General features: G+C 34.8%; 1 protein-coding gene and 1 pseudogene across 1 annotated transcript; both read right to left on the bottom strand.

Annotated features, from left to right (window-relative positions):
* Positions 1-4,361: 4,361 nt before the first annotated feature.
* Positions 4,362-6,312, bottom strand: LOC111876532 (ubiquitin-conjugating enzyme E2 28). Its single transcript, XM_023873082.3, has 5 exons — positions 6,155-6,312; positions 5,791-5,958; positions 5,046-5,173; positions 4,840-4,944; positions 4,362-4,760 (listed from the first exon to the last, which is right to left on the bottom strand). Exons 2-5 carry the CDS (start codon positions 5,858-5,860, stop codon positions 4,617-4,619), a joined length of 447 nt encoding a protein of 148 aa, XP_023728850.1. The 5' UTR covers positions 5,861-5,958; positions 6,155-6,312; the 3' UTR covers positions 4,362-4,616.
* Positions 6,313-17,433: 11,121 nt separating this feature from the next.
* LOC111876533 (probable inactive receptor kinase At5g58300) lies at positions 17,434-21,419 on the bottom strand (annotated as a pseudogene).
* Between the last annotated feature and the right edge of the window lie 1,870 nt (positions 21,420-23,289).

Here is a 23,289-nt window from a genome sequence, read left to right as displayed (position 1 = left end):
ACCTATCCGTCACGTCAAACTCATGACTTTGTCCATCGTAAAAAGATATCCAATGATCAACCTATGATATGTTATTAAAATTTATATTTCTTAAATAAAATGTCATTAAATATTTAATAGGTATTACTAAATAGTAGGAAATAATATATTCAAAATCAAATTTAATAATATAGTAAAATAAAATATAATTAATTGGGAAAAGAGTTATAAAACATAAAAATGTATTGACTGATATATATTAAAATGGTTTAGAAAAAAAAAAGTTTTCTAATATAATATACGGCAAAACAAATACCAAAGAGTTATAAAATAAAATAAAACTCTCTTTAAACATATAACAAAAAATCTTCTTTTTTAATTTAAAGAAATCATTTGGTTTTAACCATTCTTCCATGCTACCTTCTTTTTAATTTAAAGAAATCATTTGGGTTTTAACCATTCTTCCATGCTACCTTCTTCCTCTGGTGTATCTGGTCGACCACCCCTAGCCTCCTTCTTTCAATTATTCATAATAGCTATGTCTCTACTACCAATAACCTCTACACCCTTCACATCTCTGTCGTTCTAGTCTCGTCAAAGACAACCGGAGAAAAGGGCCTAAAACTAGAAGAAATATTGGAGAAATACAACTGTCAGGATTTTGATTGAATTTACCACAGAGGGTAGCATTGATTCCACTGATTGAAACTTTCTTTTTCACAATTGCATTGCTTTTCTTCCTTTATTATTCTTCCCCAAATTTCGATAAAATTATCCAGTTTTGAAGCAAATTTGTGACGGGAAAACAATAACCATATGTAATAATCAAAACCCATATGAAGAAAAGATGAGAGATAGTGACACGCTGGTTAAACACCCAACTTACATAGCTGAAGAAGAGAAAGAGACTTTGACTTATACAACCAAAAAAAATATTTGTCGAGAGCACCTACCACCTGGTTATGTCTACATCTCACAAAAGATGAAAGAAATCTCACAAACGAATAATCGATTCAAATCTCCCCCAACAAAATCAAAATAAAACTAAAAAGATTTACAGCCAGAAACCGTTGTTTACAAGCGGAAACCTGCAGGAGATGTCGGGTTGGATGAGACAGAGATTTGGACCAGTGCAATTGTAGGTGAAAGAGGGGTCGTAGCATATAGGGATGTCGTCGGAAACAAAACAAGTGGCGCCGAAGTCTGAGAGGACGGAAGCATTAATAGTGAGGATATAGGTCATGGTGAGAAAATGTAACGCCCAGTTCCTGGTATGTATTAAATTCAAAATTTATTCATTGTTATATAGAAACTCGACGAGTTGTAGGCCCCAAACTCGTCAAGTAGGAATGGATTTGGACACGGTTTGAAAAGTCTACTCGGCGAGTTGAGAGCCTCAACTCGACGAGTATGACTGGCAGAATGAAACCCTAATTTTTAGGGTTTTACACCCTATTTAAACACCTTAAACTCCAAAGGCTGGCCTCACTTACAGCCTCCATCATCCCAAAACCTTGCCACGAAACCCTAATACACTTTTGAGAGTTTTGAGCCATTTTTGGTGCATTCTTGTGGTTTTGAAGAAGAAGATACTTGAAGAAGGAGCAGGGACGTGTTGGAGAAGAATAGATCCATAAGTCTAGCTTCATTTATGACTCATTATAGGCATAAAGCTCCTATATTGCCTATAGTATGCTTAGATCTAGTTTTAGGGCATTTTCTCCATATTTTGGTCCAAGAATGTAAGCTTTTGGGACTTGGACGTCCCAAGTAAATACCCTTTCAGATCTAGGGTCTAGAAGGGTTTTAATGGCATAAAGGTGCAAACTTTATGGTCATTGAAGCCCCATGCAAGCTTTAGGATGTCATTTTGGTCTTTTAAGCTCCAAAAGGCCATGCATGAAGAGAAAGTCAGAGACTTTACGTGTTCATGTAGTGTCTAGGGTCCAGATCTATGTTTTTATGCCTTAGCTTGAAGTATTATGGCTTTTAGATCAAGATATAGGTCTTAAAGAGTGAGGGTTTGAGCTAAACCCATTAAGGAAGGCTATTAACGGGTAAAGTTGGAAACTTTACCCGTAAAAGGACACTTTCAATATGTAGATGAAGTTTGGAGCTTAGATCTGAAGGATAGGAGCTTAATCTATTAAGATGGCTTAACAAACTGAAGAACTTGACGAGTTGGGTCGAAGTGTCTCGAGTCTGTAAAGGGCAAAACTCGACGTGTTCAAGGGTGACTCGACGAGTTGACTGGAGAAGCCCTGATTTTGTGGACAGGAGGAACTCGACGAGTTGTGAAAAAACTCGACGAGTTGGATCGCGATTTTAGGGTTTATGAATCATGGAACTCAACGAGTTGATGGACCAACTCGGCGAGTTGAGTCAACCCAAAATATTGACTTTGACCAGAAGGCTAACTTTGACAAAGGTGTTGACTTTGACTTTGACTTTGACTTTGACCAAAGTTGACCCTTAAGGGGTTATGGGTATGAAAGGGTAACTAAAGGAGATCCTTTATGTGTAGGAGTCTGATTGGAGTTGATTTCAGAGTCGAGGACAGTTCAGCTACTTCACGACATTTGAGGTGAGTTAGCTTCCAGTAGAAGTGGGTCGAAGGCACCAATGACGACCCACCAGTAGTTGATTATATTTGAGATAATTGTCTTTGTGATAATTGTCTGGTATGCCATTATTTATTATGCTTTATGCGCCAGTATGCTATGATATTATGTGAGTCGTAGGAAGGGTAGGTTAGACCCCGCAGCCGGTTGAGATAAATCGGAGGGTAGGTCGGGCATTCCAATATGCCTGATAGTATGTTTATGCTATGTATTATGTGGTAGTGGTAGGGGTGAAACAATCCTCGTAGCCTGTTGAGATAAACCGGAGCGCAGGTCGGGCACCCAGACATGCCTGGCAGGGTAGATCGAGCACCCAGATATGCCTGACAGGGTAGGCCCAACACATAGATATGACCGACGGTATGTTATTATATGGTATGCGATATGATAGGGGAACTCACTAAACTTTGTGCTTACAGTTTTCAATTTTGGTTTCAGGTACTTCCTCTTCGAAGGGAAAGGAGCAGGCATGATCGCATCGAATCACAGTACATTTTTCGGACCAGAGATCTTTGGGATTTATACTCTAATGATGTTTTATCATGATATGTTTTGATTATCGATACATTGGCTTTTGATATGAGTGATACTACGATTGTTTTCTGACAAGTGATTTTATAATTATTTAATTTGAAATTGAAAATTTTGAACCGTATTTTTGGGATGTTACAGAAAGGTTGAAGTGTTTTCCGATTCGGGAGAGAAGAAGATGTGGGTAATTTTTGTCGATCCAATGGAGGGCACCATCGGTGCTTGGTTTAATCTAAAGAAGGAAATCGGAGGCGGAGGCGGCTGCTCCGGTGGCTTCCCTTGGTTTCTCTCATTTTCTGGTTCGATATTACAACATGTGGCAAAAGAGCAAGCTGCAGTCGTTGATCAGGGGGAGCCGTTTTTGGTCTTCAGCAGCAATAGAAACAATGTTTTAAAAACCGGTTTTTTTAGTTCAACCAGTATGGTGATCGGTTTCCGGTTCAATATCCAAGTAAACCGGTTTCTATAATTCTTCTCTCTTTTTTTTTTTTTTTTTTTTGTATTTTCCTACACATACATGCATTCATAATTCAAGAATTTGATGTCCACAATCAAACATTGAAAATACACATAAAAACAAGTTGTAGATCAATCTAAATACGTTAGAATAACACATAACTATAAGTTTTGCATCGATCCACGTGCATTAAAAAGAAAATAAAGTCATTGATAAATATAAACGCATCAAAAAACTTCATAACATTTATCATGTGCTTCTATTCATAAAAAAAATTAATAGATGTGAAAAAACCATCAATTTTTTTTATACAAACTGTTTCAATACCTTTGCGGGGAGGGACATCCCTCCTTTCATTTATTTCCATTTATTTTTTCATTCATTTCCATTTATTTTTGGAGATCAAAATAATATATATTTTTAAAATACAGAATAAATAAAAAATTTCGAAAAAAAATTTAAAATATTATTTTCATGGGTTCAAGTCTATTTAGGATTCTTAATGGATTAGATATTAATGGATTAGATTAAGAATAGGATACAAGAAAAACTAAACAGCTGAAACTCTTACAATCAAAGAAGACAGGTCTATATTTTATTAAAGAAATTTTAATTAATAGGATAAAAAAACATATATAAGATGCACACAGATTTAAACATACAGACTTACCGTTAAGAACAATAGTTGAAAAGATTTTATCTGAACTATTAGATTATCGCAACTAACGAAATGAAAAAAAATAGAATATGCAAGATTGACTGATTGAGGATGGTTTTCAGGAAGAAACTGCTTATGATTGGAAAACATAACAATAACACATTTTCTAAACGTCTTTTAGTCAGTAAATCAAAATCCAATATTACACATACCAAGATGAGAAGACAAATCTTAACAACCATTTCATTAACATTTCAATTTCAACTTGAAGAATAAAAAGTGATGAAAAAGCTTAACAATTTTTATTCTTTCAACCATCCATCATATCCCATATCTCATCCAGATTCAAAAATATGAATCAATCATATCCTCATCCCATTGCATACTTCTGTGTCCAGCTACGAGCAGTGGCTTCATATTTGGTCTTATCAGTCTTGTACATATGAGCTATCTCTGGCACCAACGGATCATCAGGATTTGGGTCCGTTAACAATGAGCAAATGGAAAGCAACACCTGTATGTCATCACAGATTCATTAGAAAACTTTTAAAAATAATTAAAAGAAACAAATATTCAGAAGATCAAAACCAGACCTTGGAGATTGTTAGTGCAGGACTCCATTGTTCCTTGAGGATATCTAAGCATATGCTACCATTGCTGTTGATGTTTGGATGGAACACCTTCGTCCTAAATGCAACCTGAAAATCAAACTCTACAAACTTTAATCTTTCAAGTACAAGGACCTAAAAGAATACCAGAAATCATATGTTTGATAAAAAAACAGAAGAAGCAAATCTACCTTAGGAGGCTTGAAGGGGTAGTCAGGTGGGAAATGAATTGAAACTAAGAACACACCACCAGAGTATGGACTATCATTAGGTCCCATGATTGTTGCTTGCCAATGAAACATGTCTTCTGCAACTGGACCTATAATAACAATAAACAAAATTACATCAGCTTATGCATATATTAAGGTCTAAGATCAGTTCTCAATACAAAGAATCTAATTCAGGAAGACTTATCATTCAGATATTGTCAACTTACTTAAGCAAATAGGATTACATATGTGATCACAAGTTATTTATTTAACATATCAACCTTGAAATACCTCGATGTCATTAGTCAAGAGAAGTAAAAGCACCTAAATAGTATTCACTCAAAGAATTCCATTGAGCGATCAATTTTGTATAAAGAATCATAAATCAGGCATCTTTATCATTCAGCCACTATTGACACAGTATAACAAGAGGACGCACAACATCCACTGCAGGATAACAATAACGTTTACAGAGAATATTTGGTTCCTTAAGCTCTATGTATAACTATATATACTTGCAGTGGGTCATTAGATACCATACAAAAATGGTTTCCCTGAATTACCCACACCCCCTAACCAAAACCTTGTTGATAAGCATGCTTTCACCCGATTAAAACATCATTTACTTGCAATCAAACAATATAAACTTGTTCTAGCACAAATCAATCATGGCAAAACATGATTCCTTACGAGAATTAAACTTAAGAATGAAAACAAGTAGTTTTACCGGCACTGCATGACGTAGGAGGGTCCTTCTGCAAATCCTTGAGTTCCTTCAAGATACGTTTCGACGCCATCACCAGAGCTACTTACGATCTCAGAGCTTTACTCTCACCAAAATGTAAAAGCAGATCGCAAGTGCACAGCCAAAAAATCAGCACCGTCTAACCACGCCCTAATTCAAATAAGAATAAGAAATCAGTCCACGAGACAATTGACACAACGACAATCAAAATACCCAAGCGAGCAATCAGAGATCTATACTACCATAACCCTGTGCATACAAACAATCAAATTTTGATTGTCGCGTATACTACATATACAGATAATAGAATTCAGCTATATGTCTTTATACGTGAAGGAGGAAGTACCTGATCGAAGATATATGGAAGCAAAACTGTTGTAATTGGTGGTGTAACAATTTGAGGAGCAGAGACAGCAATAGATCGAAATGGAACTAGGGTTTGGCTTAAATTTACAGCGTATCAAATTTATAGGGCGATCAGCTTCTAGAATTTTCTTTCAATTGCGGGCCCCACAAAGTTGGCGTGAGATAAACGGGCGTCGGACTGTAAAGGCGACTTTTCTCGTTTTCCAACTTCGGCCCACTTTTACGCCAGAGATATCTTTTTTTAATCAAAAAATTTATTATTTTTCTTTAAAATCTAAGAACTTTTTTAATCCTAGAGATTTTATTTTTCTTTTAAGCAGATTAATTTTGTTTATTATTTTTTAAATTTTAGTTATAATTTATAAGATGGATCAAAATAGTTATGTGAGACTTGTGAAAATCTCTTTAAGCTCCAAATATGAAAATCTTTAATTTTTTAATAAAACTAAAGAATTTAGAGTTCTACCTACGAAAATGAGAAGATGGGCTACCGAAATCTCCTACTATGTTGAAAAAATCTAACTTTTGGCCGAGTTTAATGGTCTATTATGGTCTCCTCCTATTTAAGGTAGAAAATATTATTTTCTTTTTTCTCTTTTGGTTTTCGCATAATATTCTAAACAACATAATATAAAATTACCAATAAAGTTTATATTTTTTTTTCTAAATCCGCACATAAAATAGCCCTGATCTACCTGAAACCTAATATTTTCATAGATGTTATCCGCGAAAGTATCAAAAAGTTCTATAAAAATTGGTTTTTTTTCATATGAATCTGACATTTTCTTAAACAACATCCGCAAAAATGTTGAATTCATCCCAGAAAAATCTCATTTTTGTAGATCTTCTCTGATATTTCTACAAATGCCAAAAATGTCAAGTTTTAAATAGTCATGTTTATTTTGTGTAATCTTAATATCTATAAGTGTATTCTTGTAATTCTAAGCGTACACTTAGAATAGGTAATTCTAAGTCTAAAAATCTTAATTATATATGACCCTTTCTGGATACGTTAAGGTTATATATAGCCGAGATTTTATGGACTTAGAATAGGTGATTTTCACTCTACTTCATTTTCCTTGTTTGGATGTGATTTTAGAGTAGGATTACTTATTCGAAGGTATATTTGATCTGGATTATATATAATCGGTACACCCCATGTGATTATAGGAGGACCAGGAAGGATCACCTTTGTAAAAATTTAAATTTTCTCATAGATTCTTTAGACATTCCCATTCTCGTATAAACCCCTTAGATAAATACTCTGGAAATCAATAGAAGAGTCAAGGAGGATCCAACAGAATTTCATTAGGGGAATCCCAAGAAAGAAACATATGAGAAGCACATAGACTATTGAAATCATTTAGTGCCCTTACCCTATTAAGGACACCAATGAGATATTCGCATGAACTTCAGAGATTCAAAATCTTCATTACGAAGCAATGGGGACCAGGGTCAGAATCGGAAGTAAGACAGCTCGGGAATTCAATATACCTACATAGGAGAAAAACACCGTATAGATACCAGGAGAGAATAAATCAATACCAAGAGAGAATAAAATGGAGAACAAAGGAAAACCACACATGATTCATGTGAAGAGTTTGAGCACCATTTCATCTAAGTAATAACTAGTAAATCGGTTCAACCTAGTGAATTATTGATTTCATTACTCACATTAGGTTTGGAGCTTATCCTCTTTTCCTGTCATATCTAATGACCATAAATCAGATCACGAAATCTTAATTGATGGTGATTACTTCTCAAATTCATAAGTCTATTCTATGTAGACACTGTTATGAATTGTTTTCGAATATATTCGAAAATTGGGAAACAATATCCACCAAGCGAAGGTAACTTAGTTCGGATGATACTCGGTTCCTAACCATTCAAGAAACTTAACTATATTCCTTACCAGGACTGCATCATAGGGATGTAGGTCGAATCATTAAGAACAATATAACAAAACGAAAGATTAATACATAGATACAAATGGTTAGAATACATCTAGAGACACGATAGTCGCTCACGAACTCATTTTCTTATCATATAACATAATCATGCCTCCAAAGAAGTGTAACCAACCCACCAGCAAAACACCAATCCTTCAGATAGATGCAGCTACGTTTCAAGCTGCGGTCACAACAGCTGTAACAGCTGTCCTGGCACACCTTAATGCTAACAATGCAAATGTTAGTAGTAATGCTATCGGTAAACCTGATCGTGGTGATGATCAAGTACAGCCACAAGTACTTACTTGTAAGGACACCTCGAACCTTAAGCCTAATATCCTTACACGAAAGTTCGAGAACTTGAAAAGGAGTTGTTCAACTCAAGAACCTAACAGAGGGCAACAAACTGGGGCAGTCAATACCCCCATCAGCCCTGTTATTCTAGCACCAACCAAGCCGTACTTAGGAAACCTCCCACATTGCAGCAAGTGTACCTACCATAATCATGGAGTTTGTCGAGACCTGCATTGCAATAAATGCAACATAAAGGGGCATACCGCCCGCATCTGTAGAACTCCGGTCAAGTTCATCATTGCAACTACCGATGTTGGAATCATTCCCATATGTCACCTTTTGTGGTGAAATAGGACATTACAAGAGGGACTGTCCAACAGAGAAGAACGACGGGGGAGCAGGAGGATTTTGATCCCAATACATGGGAAAGCATCAAAGAACCTTGCTATATTTCGGTACGCTTCCAAACCCCGATAACTATTTATAATTATGATTACTTTTCCGTCCAAACTAAATCATAACACTTATATAAAAATTTGAAACCCTAACAGGTAAGCTATGATGACTTAGTGTATACATAAGGGTCATTTATAATTAAGATTTGTAGACTTAGAGTGAGTAATCCCGCCTCATTTCTTGTTCCTTGTTTGGTTGTGGATTTAGGGCAGGGTTGCTTAGTCTAAGGTCTTACCAATCTTAATTATACATGACTTGTATGCACCAAGCAATTATAGAGAGACCTAGTAAGGATCGTTTCATGAAAGTTCATAATTTCAAATTATCAGGACCCTCGTATTGGTAGTACCCGCCAACTTCGAATCAAAAAGGGGTTCGTAGTGATAATAACAGAATAAAACCAGAAGCGCGAAAAACTTAGGTACTTAGGATATCATTCTAGTAATCATTCATCCCAGAACGACTTAATATCTATTTCATCGAGAAAATTCTGACATCCTCATTCGACATGGTTTGGCCTGGCCCTTACCATGTGAAAATTCTTATGTTGTATAAGAGAAATTTTCCTTAATCAGCTGTAAGATGAAATTCTTTCAATCCATAACACAAAAACCCTTAGGTTTCCTCTCGTTTCAAAACTTCAGAAGTACCCATGAGAAGAGTACCACACCATTCTAACCTACTTAGTAGACAGGAAACTTCAAACGAAAAGCACAGAAGTAGTCTTAGAAGTCAGTAACTACTGAAATACCTCAATAGATCTCATAGGAAAATCATTGTACCGCAGGTCAAGTTCAAGAATAGAGACTAAGAACTCATTAAATTGATCTATCGTTGCTAAGTGTATACACGAGGGTGGTATATAAGTTAGACTTAACAAGATTAAGGATGTGTGCTTCCGCCTATCTCATGTTCCTTGTTTGGTTGTGGACCTGGGGCAGAGTCACCCATCTGAACGTTTTGGGAAATCTAAATTATATACGACTTGTATACACGAGGTGATGATGGATGAGCCAAGTATGAGTCTGATCAGGAACTTCGAAGCAAAAGCCAGCATCATGTATTCTACCAGGTAGAATTCAACATGAGACCACGACAGTGGGTCGAGCTACTAAATGACTACGAATTTGAAATTCGTTATCATCTTGACAAAGCCAATATAGTAACTAACACCTTAAGTCGAAAAGAGTACCTAGGTCATAGTTCCAATCATTGACTATGATAACCCATTCAAATCTCTCCACACAAAGTAAGGAGGCTCAACAGGAAGCCGTGAGACCTGAAAATGTGGCTAGTAGAGAAGATAACTGGAACGTGTGAGAGCACGGTATGCGAATATCTGTTATCTCCACTGAGATAATAGAATCATCTTCTAGTTCAGACCGTCACTAAAAAAAATCTCTAGGAACTAGAGTAGTCATGATTCAATGGGATCAACTATGGTAAAGAATGGGATACCCATTTACCAATTAGTCGAGACCATTATCACACTAGCATTCAAGTTGCTCCATTCAAAACCTTATGTGGTCACAAGTATAGATCCCATCTGCACTAGACTAAATTAGGTAATATGCAACTAGCTAGCGATCCAATTTCAACACATCACCCTCGTTGATCTGGAATTCATCCGAGAAACTACTAAAAACAAAATACGAATCGGGAAGCTCCATAAAGCTTCCAGAGTTAACCAGAGACACTACGGCTTCGATAAATGAAAACCCTTGGAATTCCAGGATTGATGACCTTGTCATATGAAGGTCTCACCCAGGAAAGACAAGATGCGCTTTATAAAGCGTGAAATACAAAACTCAAAGTACATAAGACCATTTGAGGTTATTACCAGAATTGGTCTTGTACCTTTAAACTTAGACTACCACAAAAACTTAATAACATTCATCCCATCTTTCGCATATCTAATTTTAAGAGGTGTCTATATGATAAAACACTTGTTATTTCACTTGATGAAATCAAGTTATATAAAAGTCTACACTCTGTAGAAGAACCAATAAAAACCATGGATAGGGAAATCTAAAGAACCACGCAAAGTCTTATCCCGTTGGTGAAGGTTCACTGGATTACAAACTGGGGACCTGAGAAAGGGAAGATTAGACCTAGTCCATGAGTATCACTTTAGACTTAATTTCGGGACGAAATTCCCTCTAACGGGGGGATAATGTGACACCAGTCAAATTTTGGTCAAAAATAAATTGATCAATAAACATAATTAGGATGAACCAAGTGGTAGAGATTGTAAAAAGGTTTCCAAAAATATAAAGAATACTAAAATCCGGGTTATAACGAAGAAGTTATGATCAATCGGAAATCCGCGATAAAACCGGCAAAACACTATTCAGTGTAAAAAGCGAACTTTCAATAAAAGTTTTTTTAGACTTAACAATCTAAATAAAAGTTGTATAATATGTTAAACCGAGAACGTTCATAAAAAGAACGTCAAAATCTGACTTTGTATGAGGAAGTTATGATTTTTCGAAGTTTCGGTTTAGCAGTAGACAGCTAAAAATTTGAAATATAAATCGATCGATATTTAGCCGACGCAACTTAAACGAGAATCGAAGGTCTCTTCAAAAGTAGCACAACGGTAAAAAGACAGACGAAAACGGACATCGGATGAAGAAGTTATGAATTCTTAACGGATTTTCCTGTCCCGGTCTGTTAAAAATAATAATATTAAAAATAAAGTCAAAATTAGCCGACGAAGTCTAAATGAAAGTCGTAGAGTATAATTTTACCTACGCGTGCATATAAAGAACGTTAAAAACGGAGTTCGTATGCAAAAGTTATGAATTTTAGAAGTTTTTGGCTCAAAAACCGAGAAAAATCGCGTAGTCACTATTCTGCCACGTCACCCTCGCATGCGAGGCTTCCACGTGTCATCTTCGGGTTGGACCGCAAATCGCTGTGTCACCATCGGATTGGACCGCGGCTGCGGTCCAGTAAGAAGCCTACACCTTCACATCGGACACACCCTTCGCATACGTGGCCTTCTCTTATTGGACCAAAGTCCGGTCCACTCAGAAGCTGCCATGTCCGAAGCCTCGCCTCGTGTACTAGCCTCCTATCCGACGCGTGGCTGCTGACTCCTCGCCCTCGCCACCTGTCTTCTTCGAGACGCACCCTCGCACCCCTATATAAAGGGTGCGAGACTTCTTGGATTTGAGAGGTTTTTCACCCCAAATTTCACCATTTTTCACCTTTTCACCCCTCGACTTTCTCACGACCCCCGAAGGCCCTGGTATCACGTCTAAAGCCTGAAGCAAGCCCCAGAGCCCCGGAATTCTCAAGAATTCATCCTCTCTCCTGTTGAAACTCTACCCAGTTTGAGCTGGTTTTTCGTCAAACAAACTCTTTTCCGGGAAACGAATCGTTGCCCGAATCACCGCTTATCAAGGTGAGTTCATACCCCTATAAATTACCTTTTTAATGGTTTTTAAATGCTTTTTAGGAGGGAATACAAGTTTAAAACAATATTAAATTGTGTTAATAACTGTATGTGATAATAATCACACAAAGAGTTTCTGTATGCTTTTAAGAATTACCAAATACATCCAAAATGACTTAAAGCCATGTTAAATCTTTAAAGTCATGTAAGCCCCGTTAAATTCTTTGAAAAATGTTTTATAAACTATTTCAAATTATAAATGCCAAAAATCATGTTTATATATGTATAAATATATAAATAAGATTTGAAGGGCTTAGGACTAATGAATTATCTTATTTCCTTTTCCTTGTTTGGATGTGGAGTTAAGGTTGTGTTATTTGTCCGAAGGTCGTTTCCTTCTTTATATATATATATATATATATATATATATATATATATATATATATATATATATATATATATATATATATATATTATACATATATGAGTACAAAAGGTTACTCCTTTTGGTATCACCACCTTTGTATCGGGCTGAGCAAATGTGTTCATCCATGAGAAATCATGCTAATTAGATTAGAGCATATAAATTATAATTGGTATAATTTATGATTCAAAACTAAATATACAAGTATGATTCACGACTGTATACTTTCCAAGGAAATTACCAACAATTCATTTATCTATACCAGGATATGTATAATGCCTTTAATATACGAATAACATATTAAAGAAGTAAAGATACATCATACCGGGTTTGCATTAACAAAGGTACGATACAGAGTACCAGGGTTAGCAATCACGGGGTAATAATACATCATACCGGGTTTGCATTAACAAAGGTACGATACAGAGTACCACTGTTAGCAATCACGGGGTAATAATACATCGTAAATCTCGTTGAAATAATAAATTTGTGAGAACCTTCAAGGTGTACTTATCTAAGTACGACTTTAAGTCCTAACCTATTAACCAGAATCTCTTGTAGGGAGAGCGTGAATTTGTGTATAGATCTATATAGGACTGACAATCCCGCATCTCTATTGTTCGCTACAGTTTGGACGGCAGGCCTAGGGTGTCAAATATCATTCCATTCCGACGCCTGAAGAATGTCGCCGCAGACATATCAGTCATATTAGTATGGTTAATAGAACTCACATGGATAAAACAATGAGTGAATTACTAAGTAATATACTTCTCTTAAAACCGTAAGAAAAGATAATTACATCCCGACCAAATATACCTTCTGTAGTTTTTACTTACAGTAAAAGCTACGTATCATGAAATCAAGTATGGTAAATATACTTGTACTTCTGTTTTTGAACATTTAAAACCACAAAGCAGTATTATGGATAATATAATATTTTCCAGGATTAATACTAAGGTTTTTACCATTGAACATATATAACTAATAATACTTTTACAAATGAAACGGTTTATGGAATTAAACCACTCTTTCAAAAGAAACGGTTTATAGGATTAAACCACTTTTACAAATGGAACTGTTATGGGATTAACCATTTTTACAAAGGAACAGTTATGGGATTAAACCACTTTTACAAATGAAACGGGTTATGGAATTAAACCACTTATCAAATGAAACTTAGTCATTCAATCTCTGTAAACTATTATAACATAAAAGACCTTTAGTGGTTAATTCTATAAGTCCTTAGCTATTACATCAGAGGTATATATATAAGTAATATCCGATTGACAGTGAAATGTGTGACTTCCGCCTTACTTCCTGTTCCTTGTTTGGTGGTGGGCTTAGGGCAGATACACCCATTTCACTGTCAGTTCGATATTTGGTTATACATAATTAATATAAACTAAGTAATTACAGAGGGAAACTATTGAGGTTATCAGTTTATCACCTCAGGAAATATAGGATTTTCTGGAGGAACCAGTGAACTTTTCCAAAGAACCTAGAGTATACTTTACATAACTAAAATATTTATGAACTCACCAGCTTAAATGCTGATCTACTCTTTTCAAATAACTTGTATTCTCAGAAATCCAGTAGACAGGTACACTCCCGAAGCTCTTGCGAAGACTACCTAGTACCGTACCGTGACTCTTGTCTTCTACTGTACCTACTTTGGTATTTGAATATGTAATGTTTAAACACTTATGTAAAACTTATACTTATTAATGAAATGATTGTTTGTACTTGGATTACTATATTGCATGTGTTGTGATACTTACATGAAGTCCTCCGCCCCCGAACGTTTCCGCTGTTCTGGTTTGGGGGTGTGACACACTATACTTACCATGAGTGGTATCTTTGTGTGACCGAGATGTATTATGTGTTTATCTGTGTATTGTGATATTCTGCATTATATCTTTGTGATTTATGCTGAGTATTATTATTATGAGCTTATTGAGTTAGGACCGGAGAGTCCACCCGAGTTGTGGGATCGGAGGGTCTCCACTGAAACACATTGACCAGAGGGTCGTATTGAGTTAGCCTCGAGTAGCTAATGTGATGTGTGTGGTATTTTGAGAAACTCACTAAGTTTCGTGCTTACCGTGTTATGTGATGTGTGTGGTATTTTGGGGCTTTTGACCGGTGCATGACAACGCCTCAAATCGTAATGGTTTCCATATGTAACGGACGTGTTTGTTGGGAGCACACATGACTTTCCCTTCCATTTCAAAAAAAGATTTAACTTCTAATGACTTTACATATGCGGTTTCAATTTGGTAGAACGGATCTTTTACACAAAATTTCTTTACAAAATTTCTTTCTCGAAAACATAAAAATCAATAAGTGTATCGTTTTATGTATCTCTGATTTCATCTAAAATCCAGATATTGATTTCTTAGATTATACCTAAACAACTTTCTTGTTGACCTCGAAATTACATATTTTAAAGATGTGTATATTTGATTTGTTATGATATTCAGAAACCTTTTTTTTTCTAATATTATATTAACTAAAAATGTATTAGGTTGATGGAGTTATATGAAAAAATGGTGTTGGCTGGAACCAACATGTAAAAGAGCAGAAGCAAATAACCAGTTAAATTAAAAGTTGATTTCCCTAAAGGTGCACAAATGGTTAAAAATAAATGGGAAGGACGGGGAGGCACCCCAAGATAATCAATCCTCCACACATGGTATTGCAACTTTGGTGCTTCAAGCAGGTTCGTCAACTCGTTGCTCCCCTCTTTCTCTTTTCTCTTGCACATTGTGCTTCTTTATTTTTACCATATGTTGTTTTGAATGTTTCTCATTTAGTGGACCGGAAAATATACCATTTTATAAGATTGATTCTATATTATTCACCAATCAAAAATTATCATGCTAGAGAGAGTCATTTATTAACCCACTAAAAGTTGTCATCTAATTTGCGGAGAGTAGAATTTCAAATACTTTTATTAAACATTAAAATATTATATGTATACAACTTAATTTCTAAATATTATTTTTCCCTTCATTTTAAAACATCAAAATATCATATATGTCATTCTTAAATATTGAAATATGATATGTCATTCTTGAACAACAAACTATCAATAATAATATCTAAAATATCCATAATTTACAACATGACAATATTCAACAACAAAAATTAAGCAATAAATTCATACATTCTATGGAAAAGGCTGAAGATGAAGCAATTTGTTTGTCAAGAAAGCAACATTTCAATAATTTAAAAGTAGATGTTTCATTATTAGAGACGTAAGGATAAAATGTTAAAAAAATTTAATTATTATAATAATTCTAAGAAATAATTATAAACTATCAAAGACATTGTAAAAAAAAAAAAATTAGACAAATATTATATTTTGAAGGTTTAAAAATGGTATATGAAATTCTCCTGTTGGACAATGTCGATTTTGATCCTAAATCTAGAAACTTAAATTTTTTACGATTAGTGAATTTTTATGTTGTGGTAAAATTTGTATGTTCGTATAAGCAAAAATATATCTCTTGAAGGGGTTTTATTATATTTTGCCACTGAACCTAATTCAAAATATGTGTTTTGGGCCGCTTGTAAGGATTTGAAAGAAAATTTAAGCATAAATAAAGAAGAAAATAGGCAAAAACTTTGGGCCAAGTAAAATACCTAGTGCACAAACTGATATTTTTCTAGATCTTGATCGGATTTTGGCCAAACCGGTTTCTAGCAAAAATATGCAAACGGAGAGAGTTGGATTAGGAACCGGATTATGTAGACCGCGTGAAAAAACCAAAAACTTTATATAATTTTTGATTTTGAAAAATAACAAAACAGAATTTGCAATACATTCAATCTAAAAACAGAAAACAAAACATATCTAATAGAAATAGGCAAGATTTTTAGTCTTCGGATTGTTTTAGGGTTCAAATTCAAATGCTATTTTTCTACTTTAAGTTTTTAGAAACGTGTTTCTTGGGCATACAAGATAGTACAATTACTTTTTTTTTGTGCACCTCAGCCTAGCACATTTCAATTACTTTTGTAAAGCTTGTATTTTTCTTGCATGCAAGCTTGGTATATTGTAAGCATATGGTAAGCGACATGACACCTATGGTTTAGCTATTGGAAGAAAGTATTCCGCATAATGATGTCAAGTATTAATGTATTATGTAAGCTCGTAGAAGTTTTTGTGTTGTGAAGTTGATGTCAAGCTTTACTTTTTGATGTGAAAATGAGGATCTCCAAGTTAAGTTTCAACTTCATATACGAGGATTTGGCAACCTTAGGTGTTATCATCAACTTAATTTCAAAATAATCACATTTTTTATCCAATATATCCCAAAATATAGAGAAAAAAAATCAAAATTGTCCAAGTAGAATAAAAGAAATGGGTTTTAAATAGAGCTGTCAAAATAAACACTTACAGTCTAAGGTTATACCTTATAACAAATAATTTTAAATACGGATCAAAACAGTTGAATAATTTAATTGAGGCCGGGAAAAAAATTGTCCTTCACTTTTTGTATTTTATAAAACTAAACAATGAAATATGCTGATACAAACTATACTTATAAGATAATAAGATAATAATATACTTTTTTAGATAAAACCTTTCAGGAGGTTGAAGCATTTAAGTATACTTTATGAGATTTAAGAGATTATCCCCAAATTTTACTCATTTACCGTTTAAGGTATAAAACATAAATGCATGTATGAGTATGAGCTTAAAGATAGTGAAAAACAGAAACCCAAAAAGATTGAGGAAATTGAACCAAATTCACTGTTTAAAGCAAGCAACTTATTCAATCAAGTCCATGCGTGTACACAAACAAATCTGATAGGCATAGGGTAAGTATCTAAGTATTAGAGAATCAAATATATGTTTTGTTTTTCTTCCTAAGTTTCTTCAGTAACTAGTTTATACGTACTAACCTGTGTAAAGCTGAAATGATGAAGTCTGCACTCTGCACATCTGAATCTCTGGATTTGGTTGATTTATTCAGAGGGAGGCCGGTTTTCAAAGTTGTATAACTGGATCTGCTCCAGCATTCTCACAACTTCATGGATGGTGGGTCGACTATCAGGTGACTTGACAACACAAGCCAAACCAATCTGCAACATTTGCATCATCTCCTCTTCAATGTTATGAAATCTCATGAGCTGGATATCAAAAACCTCAGCTGTCCATTCTTCCCTCACCACTGACTGAACCCACCTAGGCAGATCCACCATCTCTCCTCTCCCTGGAGATTGAACTGGCTGTTTCCCAGTTAACATTTCAAGCAGGAGGATCCCGAAGCTGTATACGTCTGATTTGTGAGAGTGTTTTCGGGTTTCAACAACTTCTGGAGCTCGGTATCCAGCAGCATGGGATGATGATGGTGCAGGATGGAAGTTCATGAGTGGAACTAACCCCATATCAGAAATCACGCCATCCATTTCGTGGTTGATAAGAACATTTGAAGACTTTATGTTTCCATGGCTGAACTTTGGGCCTCCAAAAGAATGGATATGAGAAACGCCTCTTGCAGTTCCAAGGGCGATCTTGATTCTAGTTTCCCAGTCTAGTGGTATTCTCCCAGAACCACTGTTTCCTGCATGCGGTTTTATTGTAAATTAGTAATGACAATTCACAAAGACAAAGAAAGATTGGATTTTTAACAAAATGCTTACCATGTAAGAGGGACATTAAGCTACCTCCAGAGAAATAGTCATACACAAGAAGCTTCTCGTCCTTTGAGTAAAAGTAAGCACGAACAGGGACAACATTGTGGTGATGACTAACTCTCTCTATTATCTCCATTTGCTGTTCAAAGTCTTTCTTGACTGCTGCTACTTCTTTCAACCTTTTCACAACCACAGTGGTTGACTCCTCCAAGACCGCTTTATAAGCTGTTCCGAAACTACCCTTCCCTAGCACCTCAGCAGAAGCACGCAACAAGTCTTCAAGATCAAAGTTATAAGAAGAGCCTTGAAAGAAAACCAGCTTGTTGTTATCAGTATCTAGCACCCCACTACCAAATTCCTCACTGGGCTTCTGACCATTTCTGTTAGTGAAAGACTTCCCTCTCTCAATCCTACGTATATCACCACTTTCTTTCTTAAGACAGCAGCAGAGGACAAAGATAATAACTAAAACCAAAACTGCAACGCCTCCTCCTGCTGCAATTGCTATAATAGCCCATAATGGGAATTTGAATTTCCTTGAGGAAGGAGGATGGTGTAAACAAGACTTGAGAGGTACACCACACAAGAAAGGGTTTCCCAGAAACGATGCACTTGGTAAAGCTTTGAAGGATGAAGGGATAGAACCGTTGAGATGATTGTTGCTTATGTTGAAATGTTTGAGTTTTGGGAATGTGACATTTGGGATTGGACCAGAGAGGGAGTTGTTTTGGAGGAATAATCCGGTAAGGCGTGAGAGAAACTGGATAGTTGCTGGAATGTTTCCAGTAAAGAAATTGTATGATAGATCAAGGATATGAAGTCGGCGAGGAAGAAAGTCTGGAATGTTACCAGTGAAGTTGTTATGTTGAAGGAAAAGAGAACGGAGGGAAGGAAGGGAAAGGAGATCAGATGGTAAACTTCCATTCAAGAAATTTGATCGAAGGCTGAGAACTCTCAAGGCATCAAGCTCTCCAAGAGTGTTGGATGGTATGGGGCCTGTAAGTCCAACTGCAGGAAGTCTAACAATAAGGACTCGAGTGGCATCAGGTGTACATGTAATGCCTACCCATGATGTGCAGATGTTAGTAGAATTGTCCCATTGGAGCTTTGAACCATGTGGAACAGCAGCTGCAAAAGCCTGTAGAGCTTGTTTATCTGAGTTCAGGTCAGCAAACACCAGAGGAAGAAGGGAAATTATGACAAAAACTTGCAAAAATAGTTGACTGGAGCAGAGTTTCATGAGGATTTTTTCACACAAATGAAGCTTGTGGTGATCCATGTCGAGTGTCTTTCCTGGTTCAGCCACACAAAAAGAAGATTTGGATAATAGTGACAGTAAGTTATCTAGAAAAAGAGGAATTTATGAAAAGAGAACCCAATATAAAATCAATGCTGTAAATGAATTGTCTATAAATGGAAAGGCATGTATCTAATTTTAGTTTTTTTTTTTTAATCTTTTTTATATGTCAATTTTATTTATGATTTAGTTGAATTCAATACATATCGATTGAAGGCAAACGGGCAACAAGCTGCGCCGCTAGCCCGTTATGCAAATGCAAGTTTCCTTGTAGCATGTTATCTCTGTATCATAGCAACCTAAATCTGTCTATTTCTGTAGGAAACAAGAAAATTCTATTGCATCAGTCTTGAACTTTGTGGATTTCCCATGCTTCAAGTGAAAAGACACAACGATTTGGTTTAGCAAATCTTCATGTACATGTGAACAAGTTACAGATTAATTCATTCAGCTAATCCACCATAATCAAAGCAATTAACATGTTAAGTTGCACAGTAACAGATTATCTATGTATTAGTCAATCTTAATCGATGAACTTAATTAGGAATATTAGATTACCATAACAATCATCTCATTCTGATAATTTTCTACAGAACAACATTTTACATCTAACTAAACTTAGAACGAACAATAATTCTAACCAGAATGCATTAATTGTTTATTAAATATACAGATTTTATGCTAGTTTGGCTAGTTGCAAATGGCATGCAAGTAGATGATAATTTCGCTAAACAAATTCACGAACAAACACATATTTAACTAATATATGATTACATGAACAGTAATATATAACTACATGAACTCTCGACGAAACAACGAGATTTCAATCTAATAAATCTAAACTGTAAATAGCGTACAAGCAAGAGAACTTTTCATCGAACAAAACTACACGCACGCCAGAATTTCAATGGAAACTCACCTCTAAACATTAAGACGCACAATGCTTCTGAAGATCTTATGTTTGAATGTTGAGCTCCGAGTCGTCATTAGAGGTCCAAACTATTAAAGCAGTTCTAATTCCCCCGCCAATGCGTCGAGAACATTCTTCAGAGAAAATCCATCAGCATTTTCCTTACGAAGTTCGGATGATATAGAAACAGGAGATGTTAATTTAGGAGAAAAACGGAACTCGCTCACTTGAAATTGACGTGAAACAGATGAACAAGCATCTGAAACTTCAGCAACATTTTATCTGACACGCTCAAATGCAACGTATATGTGTTGATTGAACTGGATTAGATTACTTATACTCAAAATTCATCATGAACTTAGTCTAAATTTGAAGAAATCGGAAGAACACGCACTCACGCAGGAGTGCGTGTGTGTATGTTTGTGTTAGAGAGAGAGAGAGAGAGAGAGAGAGAGAGAGAGAGAGAAGCACACTGGTATTGTTGACTCCAACAAACTACTGTGTGCGAGGGTGGGGAGATACACTCGCCGGTATTATTTGATTTTATTCTAATTCTTTTTTCAGATAATTACATTCTTTGTTCGATTTAAAATATTGACAAGTTTGCTTTGAGAAAAAATAAAATAACATTGTTCTTATTCAACTCAACCCAAAAAAAATATATAAAAATAGGATTTGTTTATTTGCTCTATGAAAATCGTTATAGTCTGTGAAACCTAAAAAGCATATTAAACATTCATTAGTTTGAAAAAATAATCAGAAAATACAAATTGAAGATACCATAATACTTTATGGACACCGAAAACATGGACACTGAAAAAAAAAATCCCATACAAGCAATACGAAATATCTAATTATACATCTTCCTTATCTTCCCTAACCTATTTAAATACTCCCCAGATATAATGGCTCGTAACAATAACAATTAGAATAAGAAAAATTAAATATTTTTCTATCTTTTGATCCTATCAATTTTCATACTCATTTAAATGATGACATGTGTCATATTATTATCCTAAAATATTGTTAAATCTCATTAAATGAGCATTAAATGTTATACATGTCACCATTTAATTGGATAAGAGTATATGTAGGAGCAATGAGTTACAAGGTAATTATCTTTTCGTCTTGTTCAAATGTATGCAACTTAATTTTTTTTTCTATATATATTTGACAATTTAACTTGATAAATGTGTTCACATATTACCATTGTTACCTACTATAACATGTGACAATGATAATATGTGAACACATTTAACAAGTTAAATGATAAAATGTGTACAAAAAAAAAGAAAATTGTCTAAATATAAACAATTTTTTTTTACAAATTTCTTACGGTTTTTTATAAAATCTTACAATATTTTTATTATATTTTTTTCTTATAGGTTTTTTTAATATAATATTTTAAACTTTGCTTATAAATTTTTAATTTTTTTTATAATTTTAATACAAATGCTTTTAAATCAAATATTTTATAAATGTTTTAAATTTTTCTTACAAAATTTTACCTTTTTTTCGTACAATTTCTTTTGTAACTTTTATATATTTATTTCTAAACTTTCTTTTATAATATTTTTAAGAGGAAATCACACAAATGTCCTACAAACTTTCTAATTTGACCGACGGATTTGATTTTTAATTGAGATTTATTTCGTGATTAAGAAATTCCTTTTACATGCCAATAATATTTTAATTATGTTTATAAATTAATTAGATATTAATATATTTAATATAACAAAAATATTATATCTTTAAAATATCAATAAAAATTTACTAAAGAAAGTAGGTTGTTTTATTAATTTGAAATTTTGAATGTATTTGGATGACCTTGAAAATTTGAATGTATTCAACCCATTAATGCAATTATGACATCCACAAAGACAAAACTGTAAAATTAGTCCTTGTGGTTTTCTAAAAACTTTGGATAGGGTCCAAAACGTTTTTAACTTGCATAGAAGGTCCAAAATCAAGAAATTCCTGCGATTTTAGTCCAAAAAAACTTGAAAAAACGGTTATACCCTTATTTATTTACTTTTACATTTTATTAACATTTCAATAACAAAAATATTAATAATAATAAAAAGAAAATAGGTAAAACTCTCCTTCTCTCTATCTTATCTCTCTCTCTCTCTCTCTCTCTCACACACACACACACACACACAAACACATACTTGCAGGCGATCAAACCCAAAAGGCTAGAACATCTCCGACGCATCCCATCCTCCGATGTATGTTATCGTTCACCCCTCCCTTTCTCTTCAAAACCCACAGCCATATTTCACACACGGACATTAGTTTCTTCGTTTTTTTATATTTGTGATTGTATATAAAACCAGTTTCAAAATTCAATCTGAAGCTTGAAAATTACACATACATACGCACCGTTGGTAACTCCTCAAAACTCGAGGTTTCTCTAATAATCTTGCATCCAGTCTCATCCTAATCCCTCCCTTATCAGCAAATGAACGAAGGAAAACTAATTCCATAACCTCTACTCAGTTGACTTGTGTGGTATTAAAATACAATGGTTGGTGGTTTTTGACACCAGTGAACATAACCCACCGTTGGTAACTCCTCAAAACTCGAGCACCATTGACCGATCTGATCTTTGCTTCCCTCTCTCCCCACCGTTCAATCACCCTACCTGGAATCTATTTTCCAGTTCCAAAATTGGAATCCGCAAAACCCAAAACACATTGCATCTGATTTCAAATCGAAACTTACCTCTTTTTCTCTGTA

Source organism: Lactuca sativa, chromosome 9, assembly GCF_002870075.4.
Source record: "Lactuca sativa cultivar Salinas chromosome 9, Lsat_Salinas_v11, whole genome shotgun sequence".
Taxonomy (NCBI): Eukaryota; Viridiplantae; Streptophyta; class Magnoliopsida; order Asterales; family Asteraceae; genus Lactuca; species Lactuca sativa.
Note: the sequence above shows the minus strand (reverse complement) of the source record. Positions and strands in the feature narration are given on the sequence as shown.

What these genes read in the sequence shown, in the direction of transcription:
- LOC111876532 (XM_023873082.3), bottom strand. Translation starts at nt 5,860, where the DNA reads ATGGCGTCGAAACGTATCTTGAAGGAACTCAAGGATTTGCAGAAGGAC. An exon ending in TCCTACGTCATGCAGTGCCG is followed by an intron (nt 5,174 to 5,790) that starts GTAAAACTACTT and finishes TTGTTATTATAG; the next exon opens with GTCCAGTTGCAGAAGACATG. An exon ending in ACCCCTTCAAGCCTCCTAAG is followed by an intron (nt 4,945 to 5,045) that starts GTAGATTTGCTT and finishes TTTGATTTTCAG; the next exon opens with GTTGCATTTAGGACGAAGGT.